We start from the raw sequence: 14343 nt of genomic DNA, 5'->3' as shown, positions 1-14343 counted from the left end.
AATGCACAAGTTGTGTAAAGCGCTTTGAGTGCTCAGAGTAGAAAAGCGCTTTATAAGAACCAGTTCATTTACCATTCAAGACATGGAGTGATACATTTTGAATGAATTTTCCAAAGACATATTGTTAGTAACAGTCCATAAACCTGTGTTAGAAATAACAAAACCATGTTCAATAGCTGGTCAGATCTTATGTTAAGTGTGTTTTCCTTTAATGAGGAGGTCCTGTCTTTGTGGAAGAAAAGAGACACAGAGGTTGTGGTTTCTGTGCTTCCCTCAACAAACCATGGTACGTCCATAATTATCCGCCACAGTGATCTGTGAACCCTTCGACCACAGCTGTGGCTAACAGGCGAGGTATATCAATGATTAATTTAAGCACTCATAACCACAATAATTAGACTGTGTAATGTAATTCAATTAAAAGGACATTATCATGATTATTTATCATTAACATAATTTAAAGTATATAAATTACATAGCTTTGTGTTTATGCAAATTGTTTACGTGGGTAATTGAAGGGCTGTTTCATTGTCTGGCAAAAAAGGAGCAAAAGGGGATCTACATTATGAACCATTACACAGCGGGCTTGATTCTCTTTGGTGATCGGACACAGCTTTCTCGCCAAAGCTTGGGGAACGTAAGATGATTGTCCAATGTCCATATAATTATGTTCAAATACATTTAGAAAGAATTACTGATTGAATGCTAACAGAATTCCACAAACTGTAAGAAATACATAAATGTTTTCTGACAGGTAAACTTCGATCGGTACCATTGTCACGTTTGTTAACATTAAAAATGTGCACTGGAAGTTTCTGGTAAGCAACAAGATTATAACTTTAAAGTCTGTGTATTTTTTTTAATGACGATATATTAATATTGTTTTAATGATTTATCTTTGCTACAGTTCATCAATGCAGTGAATCACACTGTTGATCTCCTTGATCCTGCCCCAAGTTCATCAGAGGAGGAAGACTCTAAACTCGCTGCACGTAAATTCAGGTATTTAGGCTTTAACACATTTTGTTCTATGCAAATAGGCTTTACAAGTTAGTTTACTACAACTGCATCTTTGTAGAAGCTTTTTGTACCTGGCCCCACAATGCGTGTTTCTCTGTTGGCATCCTCTTGGCCAGGTCTCATTTGCAAAATAAATCAGTACGGTTAAATAAAAATTATCAGGTGAACAAATTATTTAGACAATAATTCTGATGCAAAAGAGCCAAACGGGACAGGCCAAAAAATAAATAAATAAAAAATAAATAAAATTCTGTAAAATATCTTTTTTTTAAATTAGGAAATACGACATATACCAAATTGTATTCTGCTTTGTAATAATGTGCAGTGATTACTTAAAAATGAGGAGAACCCACCACGCAAAAACAGAATGGGTGGACATTAAATGGAAGGGAGGTGTGTTGACCCATCCAGTGCAGAAGGATGGCTTCAGCTGTGGATGGTAAGTGATGATAATATACATTTGTATATAATTTCTTACTTGTTTGCCATCATGCCATGGTCAGAAGAATATCCACATCCATAACAGTAGCTGTAATAGATATGAATACATCTAATTCTAAATTTCACAGTATACTGCACAAATTAAGTATATGGTTAATACTTTGGTGCCCTAAGTCATGCAGATTTTGTGACATACTCTTTTTAGGATGTGCAAATATTAAGGCTGCACAGCGATTGCAGATAGTACTTATACTTATACTTTAAAGAGAGCAAGTCACAGTTGGGAATTTCAATTCAATTCAACTTTATTTATATAGCGCCAAATCACAACAAAAGCCGCCTCAAGGTGCTTCATAGATACAGAGAAAAACCCAACAATCATATGACCCCCTATGAGCAGCACTTTGGCGACAGTGGGAAGGAAAAACTCCCTTTTAACAGGAAGAAACCTCCAGCAGAACCAGGCTCAGGGAGGGGCGGGGCCATCTGCTGTGATTGGTTGGGGTGAGAGAAGGAAGACAGGATAAAGACCTGCTGTGGAAGAGAGACAGAGGTTAATAACAGATATGTGTCATAAAGGCTGCACAGCGATTGCAGATAGTACTTATACTTATACTTTAAAGAGAATAAACACAGGATTCAAGTGTAGGCTTGAAATACTGCTTGGAATGGACGGTCTGAATATATATGAAAGCCTATATCAGAACAGATTTGTGACTCTGTTAAAGTCTAAAAATCTTTATTACTGAAGCTCATCAGGGAAACACAAAGACTTCAGACCCTCCCACTGTCTGCACAGAGATCTGCCACAGAGAGTGGTGTTATTCCACAGATCTGATTGGTCAGTAGGTGGTGAGTTCATACCTGCTGATCTGCTGAGGTCTGACCCAGTGAACTCTGGGTCACATTTGACTGAATGTTTAGAGATTTTCATTGTTTTTCAAAGGTCTCACAGAGGACACAGACTGGGCTGGTGTTTAATTTTCCTAAAAGCTGTTTCATTCATTTCTTTTCCTTACTTTGATTTACCAGAGAGGAGATGAGTTTGTAAGAGCGTAGAAGCTCCAGCAGCATTTATAGTCCAAACACAGCTGTTTTATTCTGTTTGACACAAAGACTGAAACATTTCACAAAGAGGTCAGAGCGACTTCAGAGTTCTTTCTAAAGAGATGAGGATGCAGAGCTGTCTGTACCTGGTCTGTGTCCAGAGGAATGTGTTTGTAATAATGAACAAACTGCAAGTACTCAGCTTCATACTTTAGAAGGCCTCAGTGATGTGGACTCTTCAGCTGATCTGTCCACGAGGAGGAGGAGACGATCTTAGAGGAGAAACAGCTACGATGGTCACACAGATTCAGCCTCACTCTGAGAAAACCAACAGACTGACAGCAGCAACTACACCTGCTCCATCAGTGATGGGAGAGACCGACAAGCGTTCATTTACAGGTCAAAGGTCAGCAACAAACCCCAGCACCTGCTGTAGATACTGATGTCAGTACTGTAGGCAAAGGTCAGAGGTCAAACTGAAGGGAAGATTTCCTAAATAGACTCACAGTAACATGTAGCTCAGAGCTAACCTCAGTGGAAACAGGATGTCTCTGCTACGACAGCTGCAGTGGAGGGTTCCACTCACAACATCTGCACACTGTGCACAGTGGAGAACAGCTGGACGCACACAGATGTGCAGCAGTGTGTGTTCCTGCTGGCAGACAGCTGTGAACAACAACATGAATCTGTCTGTGAGAGTCCGGTCACAGGTTGAGCTTCAGTGTGAGACTCTCTCCTTCCTCCTGGGTGATAAGAAGACGGTTTCATCTGGGAACGACCTCGGGCAGCACTGCTGCGTTATCTTGTTGAGATGTTGGGAAGGCCTCCAAACATGATCCACCACGAGGCCGAAGAGCACGAAGGGCAAGGAAATGTTTATCAAAGCAGAAAAACAAAACGCCATCCTGAGAGTGCAGCCATAACTCTCCCTGTGTGAGAAGATCCTGCTCAGCTGTTGCTTAGCAGCCGTGTTTACTCTGGCATGGAAACCAGAAACTGGGCTGTGAGCTGGACTCTGACAAACAGCAGCAGCAGCGTCACCATCAGGTTTCCATAGTGCAGCAGAAGCACAACACCTAAAGTCTACCTGGAGGTGGTGCAGATTGTTTCTGTTGTTCAGCACGTGAGCTGGAAGTGTGGTAACTTTAACCTCAAGCATCAGTTGAGTCAGAGCAGCTGTGCCTCCTCCTCCATGCCCATCAGGAAACAGAATGCAGATCTGTCTTCCTGTCCTTCAGACAACTCTCCTCTGTTTGGCGTCCTATACTATATGTGCTGTTTGCTTTATCTCTTTAAGGAAGGATGAAAGAAATAAAAATGAAACTTTTTCTCATGATGGGTTAGCTGTGGAAATATCCACCAGTTACACTCCAGTGGATGCTCAGAAAACAGCTGAGGGTTATTATCCAGCAGCCTTCTTCTAGTAGCTGACCTGCTGCTAAAATCTTGAAAATCTCATTTGCACAAAATTGTCTGTCATCTATGATCCAATCAGCTTCAGTTTCTTCTGTCGTGTGACATCATCGAACCTGACAAATCTCAAGATCTGATGACAATAAACATGAAACTGATTAAGAGTTAGTGTGAAATATTTAGAAACTTTGTGACAGGACAGAGAAACTATTTTACGCTGATTATTCTTGCAGAAGTGTCCTTCACTGAGTATCCAAGCAGTCACAATAAGGGAGATATGTGTCCATGTTTGTGTCCTCGCTTCACGCCTCCACACAGATAAAGACCTGATTATAGTTTCCAGTCTGCTGGGCTCCAGGTGACATAGGCTCCATTAACAGAGTGAGAGGGTCTCTGCAGACACCCACAGGCTCAGCGTCATGACCACACTCGCCCTTAATGCTGCTCACATGTGCAAAAGCTGTTTCTTCATCCTGCAGCTCCAAAGAGCTTTGCACAGCGCAGCCGAAACCAGCAGCAGGTAGTTATTCAGTCTTATATTGAAATCATCACCTGGTGTTTCATTTTTATTATTATGGTTAAATAACAGAATTCTTCTTAAATTATTACATTTGTACACATCTGTGGAAATGTCTCTGGACTCTCCTCAGCAGTAGATTTACAGCTTTAAACAGAGAAACATTTATTTCCCCAGAGATTGTTAAAATAAAATCATCAACATTAAGATTTAAGGTCTATGGTTCCCATGGTAACAACCTTCACCTCTAAGGGTTGAATAAATGTCTTGGATCCGATCTTTAGAGATAAACACTCAGTCCCCACCAAATGAATGTAACAGAGAAATAAATGGATGACTAAATGAAACTGAACTGAAGCTGTGCTGACACACTGAGGACAGACTGGACTCTGCATGCTGCGTTTACTGTCTGCTCAGGAAAGCAGAGCACCGCTGCACACAGAAGGGTTACTGTCTGCTGTATTCATCACAAAACACTTCTATCAAAATAATTTCATTGTTCACAGTTTATTTCAAATGTTTTTATATTATCATTTCACAATAACCATTTACTGGCTCTTAAAAATTAAGAAATAAAGCTGCAGTTTGAAATCAGATCATACTTATTTTATCAGACATTTGAACATATTTCTCATGTTTTAAATTATAAACAACACTTCTTTAAAAAGGTCCCAGTCAGCTTTCAGAGAGCTCACGCTGAGTCTGTGCAGCTGAACATGGCAGACTGCCACAGATCACCTCTGAGGAAAGACGAGGTCGTTCAGCTTCCTCGTAGTTTCACACCTGTTGATGAACTTTGTGTCGGCCAAAGTTCATCAACAGGTGTGAACCTAGAAATGTGAACCTTCAAGTCACTGACAGCTGATTGTAGCGTGTCCTGGTGCTCTTCTGTGATTCAGTGTGTGCAGCCAAACATGATGGCAGACTGCCACAGATCACTTCTGAGGAAAGAGGAGGCGTTCAGCTTCCTCATAGTTTCACACCTGCATGAAGCAGCCTCACCCTGACAGCTTCAAATCACTGTCAGCTGATCACTTCCTGTCCTGTGATTGGCTGAGCTTCAGGCCTTCTCTCAGTCAAACTGGAAACAGGGATTGGGACAGTGTGAGGGTTTGTGGAGTGCCACAGTGCTGTAATGAATACTGTAGTGGAAGAAGTTCTTTCACACTCTTCATCCTGCAGCTGCTTTATGTCCATGATCTGCATGGAAACACATCTATGGAGAGGAAATCCAGCTGCTGAGGGTCACATCTGCATCATTGTAGCTACAGTGGATGTTTCAGTGTCAGGACTGAAGGCGGAGCTTTGTGCGTGTCAGGGTGAGGCCGCAGCAGCCGCCTCCAACCGGAGCGCTCGGGCGTGAAACTACGAGGAAAGCCGACGTCTTCCTCTTTCCTCAGAAGTGATGTGTGGCCGGCCGGACTTCATTCCACAGATGTGCTTTAACAAAGTGTGAAGCTGAACTCTGAGCTGTGACAGTGTGAGAGTGTGAGAGTGTCAGTAGATGATCAGCAGAGGAAAGTGAAGCTGCTGTGAGCTGATGTCCTGAAGGGCTTTTAAAGAGTCTCTGAGTTTGACAGGAACATGAAGATGTTTGTGGTGTTTGTGATCCTCCTGCACGGTAAGTACACCTTCCTCTCTCTGCTCTCATCATCAGCTTTTCTTTCATCTCTCTCTCTTTAATGTGTTGAAGTGCAGCAGGAGGAGATCGTGCAGGTTTGAGCTTCCTGTCATTCATTAACATTTCCATTATAACTATGAGCATGTGCAACTACACTAACAGCAGAATACATCAACATTAAACACGTTCAGATGAAGCTGTGATTTCTTGCTGTAATCCACAGCTCACAGATAATTTTTGTTTCTGTTTGTGTGTCCTCAGTTTCCCAGCATGCTCTGGCTGTGTTGGTGGAGGTGAATGAGGGGGAAAGATCTGTCCTGCTGCCCTGTCAGTACTCAGGTTTAATACCTGTGGACCCCACAGTAACATGGACTCGCAACGATCTCAATCCCAAATCTGTCCACGTGAGACAGGAAGAAACCGACGATCTCGGAGGACAAAACCAGCGTTACAGCGGACGCACATCGATGAGGCCTGATGCTCTGGACTCTGGAGACTTCAGCCTCACTCTGAGAAACCTGCAGCTGACTGACAGCGGAGGATACACCTGCACACTCAGCAATGAAAGAAATGAAGAGAGAGTGGGAGATGTACAGCTGCAGGTCAAAGGTCAGCAGATGTCCTGATAGTCGTACAAACCACAGTCCAACAGTGCACAGTAACGGTTGGCTTTAATGATACTGTATCTGTTCAGTGTTGAGACTTTATCTGGACCAACTTCAGTTTTAAACATGGTCCTTTTTGAGTTGAGTTCAGAACGTTTAGTTTTATTTGAGGCTTTGTTCACCAAAAAGGAAATACCTCAGAAATATTTGATTCAAACGTCCAAAAAAACATGAACTGTTCTTCTTTTCATGAGCACAGATGTCATCGTCCTCATTCAGGACAGACTCTTTATAGAAAGTGACTGATGTCTTGTCCCAGCAAATGCCCTTTTTGCTGCTTTTTGTTGGAAAGTATTGTTGTTGTATATGATCACGACTGGTAGAACATACATACCCAAACTAGATCAGTGGAACGACTATAATTTCTGCTTCTGGTTGTGGTTTGTTATCATTTGCAGACCAGCAGGTGGAGGTGAAGGTGGAGGAAGGCTCAGACTCCGTCATCCTGCCCTGCAAAACAACACCTGACCTGCCCAAGGACACCACAGTGGAGTGGACGAGATTTGACAGAGAAATCTTGATGGTCCATGTGTATCCAAACAGGAGTGACCACCTTAAGAACCAGGACGACCTTTACTGTGGTCGCACGAAGATGAACGAAGACCTGCTGAGAACTGGAGACCTCAGTCTGACCCTGAAATACCCCACAGAGAGAGACGGTGGAGGATACATCTGCACCATCCACAGGGACAAAGACATCCTGAGACAGAAAGTAGTGCTGCAGGTCAAAGGTCAGACATGGAGATACTACAGATGGTGCCACTTTGTTATGTCCCATACCAATATCAGAAATTTGGATATCTGCTGATACAGACATGAATCCGTCTTTTATCATTAGTAAAACTGTTTTTCTATGTCGTGCTGCATTTTGTAAGTTTATACTCAAGTTTTAACAAACACATAAAACTAATCATGCAAAATACTTCACTTTTCAACAATACTGATCCTTTTATTTAAACCTTTAGCAGAACTTTAAATCTACACATTTAAAGTAATATTCAAAAAGTAATTTAAATGCAATTTTATGCAGTTTTCAAAACTGGTTTGGTTATGAAAAAAAACCAGTGCAATATCAGGACAAAATGATGTTTATTTTCAACAACTTAAAACAAAACACGTTGTAACAGGACACTTTTATACTTATAGCTGAACGTAGTGGAAAGCAATGCAAATAAATGTAGACTCGGCTTCATGATGGATGCCAGTATTTCTCCCTGATATCTGATCCAGTAATTTAGGTCAGACTGATAATGACGCCATATATCCCTTCCCTAGTAGATAAAGGTCAGAGGTCAGTTTTTATGTTTCTCCACAGAACCATTTCCAGCCTGGACAAAAGCCCTCCTGGTTCTCCTGCTTCTCCTGCTTCTTGTTCTCGTTGTTTCCGGAGGTCTCATATTTCATTTTCGTCACTATTTCATGTCAGGTGAGTGTCTCCTACTACACTACCCATAATGCATTTGTGTGGTTAATATTTGTCATTTGTTGACTTGTTGGCGTCAGTTACAAACAGCTGCTACAGAGAGCTGAAGAGAGTAAATGTTCCTCCTTGAGTTGTGCTCAGTCATGTGGTGGAGAGCTTCAGATGTTCAGACACATGAGATCTTCATGGTTTCTGTGCTGATGTGTGTGAGACATGGCCGACTGTGGAGGCTCAGTCTGTCTGTTCTTCTGCTCTTCATCCAACATGTCTGCAGCACTTTACAGGACGCTGCAGACTAGTTACCAAAGAACGAGTCAGGAACACATCAGGAACAAACTGAGACACAATCTGACTGAGACTAGAAGACAAGGAGGGGACAGTGAGGTCATGTGACCATCACAGCTGCTGCTGATGTCATCATGTTGTTCTTTGTTGTCCTCAAAGGTTACAAGGTGAAGGTGGATTCAGGGGTGGAGTCTGTCCAGCTGCCCTGCAAAACCACAGTTTGCCTGCCTAAAGATGCTAAAGTGGAGTGGACGGACAAATATGGGAAGGTCCACGTGTATGAGAACGGCTCTGACCAGCCTGAAGAACAGCTCCAGGTTTACAGAGACCGAACGGAGATGAAGAGAAAATGGCTGAAAACTGGAGACCTCAGTCTGACCCTGAAACATCCCAAAGACAGTGACACCTACACCTGCACCATCTACAGCCGGCAGCAAAAGATCCTGATGAAGAAGGAAGTGGAGCTGAAAGTCAGAGGTCAGTTCTGTAGATACAGGTCAAAGGTCAGATTCATTGTAATGGTGTGCTAAGTATCAGTTGGCTAAACGCTCCTTCCTCCCCCCAATACATCACAATACAGCATAAGCTTTTTTTCTGTCCATTTATAGTGAGTCACATCTGAGTCTCGATATTGGAACATAATTTAGAACTTTGTCTCACTTTTAGATTTCTTAATGAACTGGTTGTTATATAGCACTTTTCTATCTGAGCACTCAAAAACAAATGGCCTCATTCACTCATTAAAGTACTTTTTTCTAGACTTTTTCTATCAAACATTTACACAATTTCACATTCCAGCCACCTGACATGAGACTGGAGCAGATCAAACCAATCAAACCTTCAACCTTTCCATTAGCAGATGTCCTGCTCTATCCCCTGAGGCACCCCACGAATTTGTGGTGTCCCTGCCTCTCTTTCACTAGCTTTTGACCTCAAACTCTAACCACCATCTAACAAGATTATAACCACCATTAAAAATGAATACGGCAAGGCCACTAATGATACAGTTCACATGGAAGCATTACGGTGTGTTCACACCGAACGCGATGGACGCGAACAAAAACGCCCCAAACGCCCCTAATTTGACGCGTGCACATTGGCGCCTCAACGCGTGTCCACGAAAAATCCATCGCGCGTCAAAATATGATATTTTGACGCGCGTGAACCGGAAATGTGGGAGGGATGTGGGAGGAAGTTGTGCCAGACCGGTATCTTTGCAAGATGGCAGCTGTCGAGTTAGCGCTTGAAGAGAGAGTCTCCCTTCTCTATGTACTGTGGAGAGCAGAGCAGCGGCGTAAAAGACACCCTCGCCGTACCTGGGTCCATCAGGTCCTCCAGAGGCATGAGCAGTTTGGTGAGTTTCACCATTTGCTCCAGGAGCTGCGCCTGGATGACGGCCGATTCCAGCGACATCACCGTCTGTCACTCGGCCAGTTTGAGGACCTGCTTCCCCGGGTCGGTCCCAGAATCGCCCGCCTAGACACCAATTACAGGCGCTCAATCCCACCTGCAGAGCGCCTGTCCATCTGCCTGAGGTTAGTAAAAGTATTTAATACGGTAGTCCTTTATTGATACCTGTGCTAATACATGCTAAACCATCCATTTATACACTGCTAACATGGATGTGCTATGCTAACAGTGAATGCTCTCGGTTTTTACTGATAGCAAACTGTGGTACGGAGACGACTGTTTATAATATTTCTAGTGATACTCAGAAGGTCTCATCAAGTCCCGATTTAATTCGATTTATGCTGTTATCAGTGTTTGCAATGATAGCATGGCTGTGGTGTCATATCAATGTATGCGCTCGGTGTTTGCTGATATCAAACTGTAGCATTAGGACCACTGAGTTAACCTTTGTAGTGATACTCACTCCTTTTTATTTAGACCTGGTTTAATTCTGGGATAGTTGAATATTTGTATATAATCCCCGCAGACTGTTTTAGATTATATCTAATATATATCATGTAATTATCCTTATAATTACAAAAGGTTTTATGTAAGATTTATGTTTTGCAATTTGTAATTTTGGAATTTCAATAATGTATTTTGTAACTGCAGTACACATAATACTCATTTTAAACAATTTTGTCCAGGTTCCTTGCCAGCAAACAACTCCTCCAGAGAGGCTGTCCTGGTGAGGGAGAAATTCATGGCTCACTTCTCGGCGGAGGGAGCTGTGTCTTGGCAACCAAAGGAGTAGCCTGTTTGAAGTCCGAGTGACTTCCCCACAACGGCTCTTTTAAGAGCCACCCACAAACCTCTAAAGAGTGTTCCTGTCTTTTTAAATTTTTCTTAATAAATGGAGCTCTACTCCAAAATAAACTAACCTCTTTTTACTCTCTTAAATAACTTGTCTTCACTATGTTCCTATATACAGTGTGGTGCAAAAGTTTGGGCAACCTTATTAAAAGTCATTATTTTCCTGTATAAATCACTGTTACAATGAAAAATGTCACTTACATATATCATATAGGAGACACACACATTGATATACACTAAATATTTATTTCATTTCTCTTTTTTTGTGTCGCCAATTTATGCACCTGCTTGATTTAAACAGTTATTCCACACTTTCTTTAAACTGCATTTCACTTCTCAAATATCACTGTGTGTCTCCTATATGATATATTTAACTGACTATTTTTATTGTGACAACCAGTGATATGTACAAGAAAATAATTACTTTTTTACAATGTTGCCCAAACTTTTGCATCCCACTGTATTAGTATGTTTTGTCATTAGTATAATATGAAATAAATTCTACTTGTGTCAAGTCGGGTGCCAATATTTGCTGTGTAGTAGAACAGAGACATTTTGTCATTATAAATGTTTATTTGAAAAAATATAAATTCATTAACAAAAACATTTATCATAAATATATGAAATTTAACTATTTACAGAGAGACAGGAATAAAAAGGACCCAGCTTGGAGTGGAAGAGCCTCAGGGAGAAGGAGGAGAAAAATAAGAACATTGTTTCTGCCCTGGAGAGCTGCTGCCTCATCAGAAAACTACTGATCATTAGGGTCCAATGTTTCCAAATTTAACACAGCTGTGCTGTTTTCAAAAACTAATTTATAAATTTGAAATTTCACGAATTCTCGTGTCTGAGGCGGCATGCTCTCCAGAACAGGAACAAGGCCGAGGAGGAAATGTTCAGTTGGAGACGGGCGTGGCCTCTTTAGGGACTCCAGGATGGCCAGCTCCACCGCCGATGGACCGTCCTGGGACCCGTCCCTCGCCCGCCTTCGAGCTGTCCTCCTCTGTGGGCCTGTAAAACACAGCACAAAACAACACAAAGTAATGAGAAGGCTACTACTAGATTTTCATTTTCAAAATTGAAAAAAACAGGATATAAACAGATTGGTTGTAGATATTTAGTAAAGGTGATCACAAGGGAATTCAAGCAAGTAAAAAGCTGTCAGTGCTTGATGTTCATACCTGTGGGTGCAGCAGCAGGAGCTGAGGGACCAGGGACTGGAGAGCCAGGAGAAGAGACAGGGGAGGACTCTGCTGCATGATTACTTGACTCTATGAAGACAATATTAAATGTTAACAGGTTGAAGACAATAGTCATAGAGAATATTATATTATTATATACTTATATACTTATTATTATATACAGTGGTCTCTCATTTATTGCAGCACATGAACAGTAGTCACAGTTCTCACAAGTTGATTCTCAAAGTGAAAACCTTTGTCGATTTTAAAACGTAAAAGTATTATGCCGCGCTTTTTCTCCGTCTGCGGCGCCACTTTTGTGCGCCTTTTTTGCTCCCGGTGCAGGTGTGTATTTCCGAATGAGGGTCATAATTATGAGTGTTTTTGTGCTGTTTTTTTCTATTGGATGTGATGGTTATCAAAACCAAACATGATAAGTTTGGCAAGCGCAGGAGACACGACACGGAGGAGATTTGTCATTTGGGCTGCAGAATGCAATGCGCATCGTTGAAAGCTGTACGGTGCAATAAATAAAATCAGCGAAAAGGCGAGGCAGTGACGGATGAACAGCGGGACTACTGTATACTGTTTATTAATAAACAAAATATGTTCCTGTATGACAACACGCATAAATTAACTGCCTACATTAACTCAATGTAAACATACCTTCTGACTGACACTCCCCTGCTGCCTCTTCGGGCTGTCCCTGGTCCTCGGGGGAGAAGTTCTCCACGGTCCGCACCATATTTCCGCTAGTCTCCCGCGGGGTGAGGAAGGGGTCCAGAAACCCCATGATCTCTGTCTTCTTCTCCTTATTATAAGTGTCCCTGAGGCTCTTCCACTTTCTCCTGCAGATGTCCTCTGAATAAACGCATTATCTTGTTAGCGGAAAGGTATTTGTACATCAGTGGGAAAATAGCGGGACAGTAGGCGGGCTTGCTAGCTTTTGCGCGGGTTCATCGGGTCAGTCTGAAAATTAAAAAGAAGAAGGAATGAACTTACCAGGTTGCCCGATCTCCTCACTTATGTGTCTCCAAGCTAGGTCCTTTTTATTCCTGTCTCGGTAGAAGTAGTAGCTAGCATCGTATAGCTCCGGGTGATTAGCCACGGCTCTGATAAGCTTTTCCTCCATACTGAATGAAGAATGAAGGGCTTTGGCTGGATCTGCCCCTTTGACCTAGGTCAGAGCCACGTCACCAGGCTCCTGATTGGTTGTCGCGGCGCGATTTGACGCTGGAGTTCAGACTTTTCCAACTCGAGCGGTAGACGCGAAACGCGCGTATGCACAAAATGCAACACAAAAACTCACGCGCGTGGTTTTATTCGCGAGTCAAACGCGCCAGACGCGCTACACTGACGCGCGTTTCATGCGTTTTGGCTTTTTCGCGACGCAAATCTGCTTCCGAATTTTCGCGGGACCCACAATCGCGCGTCATCGCGCTTTTCCATTGACTTTACATGTAAACCTGACGCTCTATTCGCGTCCATCGCGTTCGGTGTGAACACACCGTTAGACTCACAAAACTCAAAATTGCTTTCATTATGAGATTGCTTGCATACGAGGCAGGGCTGGAAACTAAACAGAACATGGTTAGAGAGCTTCCATTTATTAGACAGCACACCAAGAGAGTCAAACAGACCCAAGAACAGGACTCAGGCAGACAATGATTACATGTGGAGACAAGTCAGGTTTGATACTCTCAGAACAAAATGGTCAGAGAGCAATAAATACAGAAGCTTTAATTATACTTCATACTGTGGATCGTCACACACTGAATGGAGAGAAATTACTGAGGACACATTTTCACACTTTATGACCTTGAAATTCCAACTTATTTACTTCATCTCGTTAGTAAATGTGAATGAGATAAAGTGTGGTGGTCAGTGTTTATGTAAAATGATCCGAGTAGTTAAGTCAAAGAATCTAACAGATCTAACCAGTTTAAACAGGTGACTGTTGTCATGTTTATATTATTTGCTTTAACATAGTAGAGTGTAGTCCCATCCTCCATGAGCTGTTTCTCTTGTTGAAGAGTATCATCAAAAAAGGAGGTTCAGATGATGCGTCAAATGCCAACAAATAAAAATAAGAGCGTTTTCTTCATCATTATTCTGCCCTTGCACTTAACTAGGCAGACAGACAACCATCATCCCATGTAGAAAAACCACACCGTTGTTCCTTTCTGGTGGATTTATTTGATTGGATGCATAGCATGGATTTGTTGAAATGCATGAATGGATGAATGGTAAAACTGTAAACAAACAAAATATCCCGTATGAGCTGACATAAGCAAACAATCTTATAATTAGAAGATGCTATGACCTGTTACTATGCAAAGCAAAGCAGAACGAAACAAGCTAACAAGCTAATGTTAGTGGTTAGCTAGCGCTAATTAGCGTCTAGGCTAATGACTAATAAAGCACATAATTGAGTGAATTTACTTTCTCAAAATATCACAAACAACACA

The 14343-nt window shown here is 42.0% G+C and overlaps 1 protein-coding gene across 3 annotated transcripts in view; it reads left to right on the top strand.

Annotated features, from left to right (window-relative positions):
* The window catches only part of LOC148103201 (uncharacterized), a 28894-nt gene that overhangs the window by 1230 nt on the left and 13321 nt on the right, over window positions 1-14343 (top strand). Inside the window, exons 4-12 of one of the 3 annotated variants that reach the window (XM_087838497.1) lie at window positions 217-354; window positions 545-818; window positions 908-1002; window positions 1346-1459; window positions 6137-6154; window positions 6321-6668; window positions 7123-7455; window positions 8040-8150; window positions 8592-8909. In XM_087838497.1, coding sequence (XP_087694623.1) covers window positions 1441-1459; window positions 6137-6154; window positions 6321-6668; window positions 7123-7455; window positions 8040-8150; window positions 8592-8909 — 1147 coding nt within the window. In that variant the 5' untranslated portion in view covers window positions 217-354; window positions 545-818; window positions 908-1002; window positions 1346-1440. Of the gene's footprint in view, window positions 1-216; window positions 355-544; window positions 819-907; window positions 1003-1345; window positions 1460-4239; window positions 4442-5564; window positions 6060-6136; window positions 6155-6320; window positions 6669-7122; window positions 7456-8039; window positions 8151-8591; window positions 8910-14343 lie in introns of those variants that run through there. The other 2 variants (XM_087838496.1, XM_087838498.1) reach the window with 2 other exon arrangements.

The sequence above is a fragment of the Neolamprologus brichardi genome, chromosome 3 (genome assembly GCF_056152115.1).
Source record: "Neolamprologus brichardi isolate AB-2024 chromosome 3, ASM5615211v1, whole genome shotgun sequence".
NCBI lineage: Eukaryota > Metazoa > Chordata > Actinopteri > Cichliformes > Cichlidae > Neolamprologus > Neolamprologus brichardi.
The sequence above is the reverse complement of the archived record's forward strand: the minus strand, read 5'-3'. Positions and strand labels throughout refer to the sequence as shown.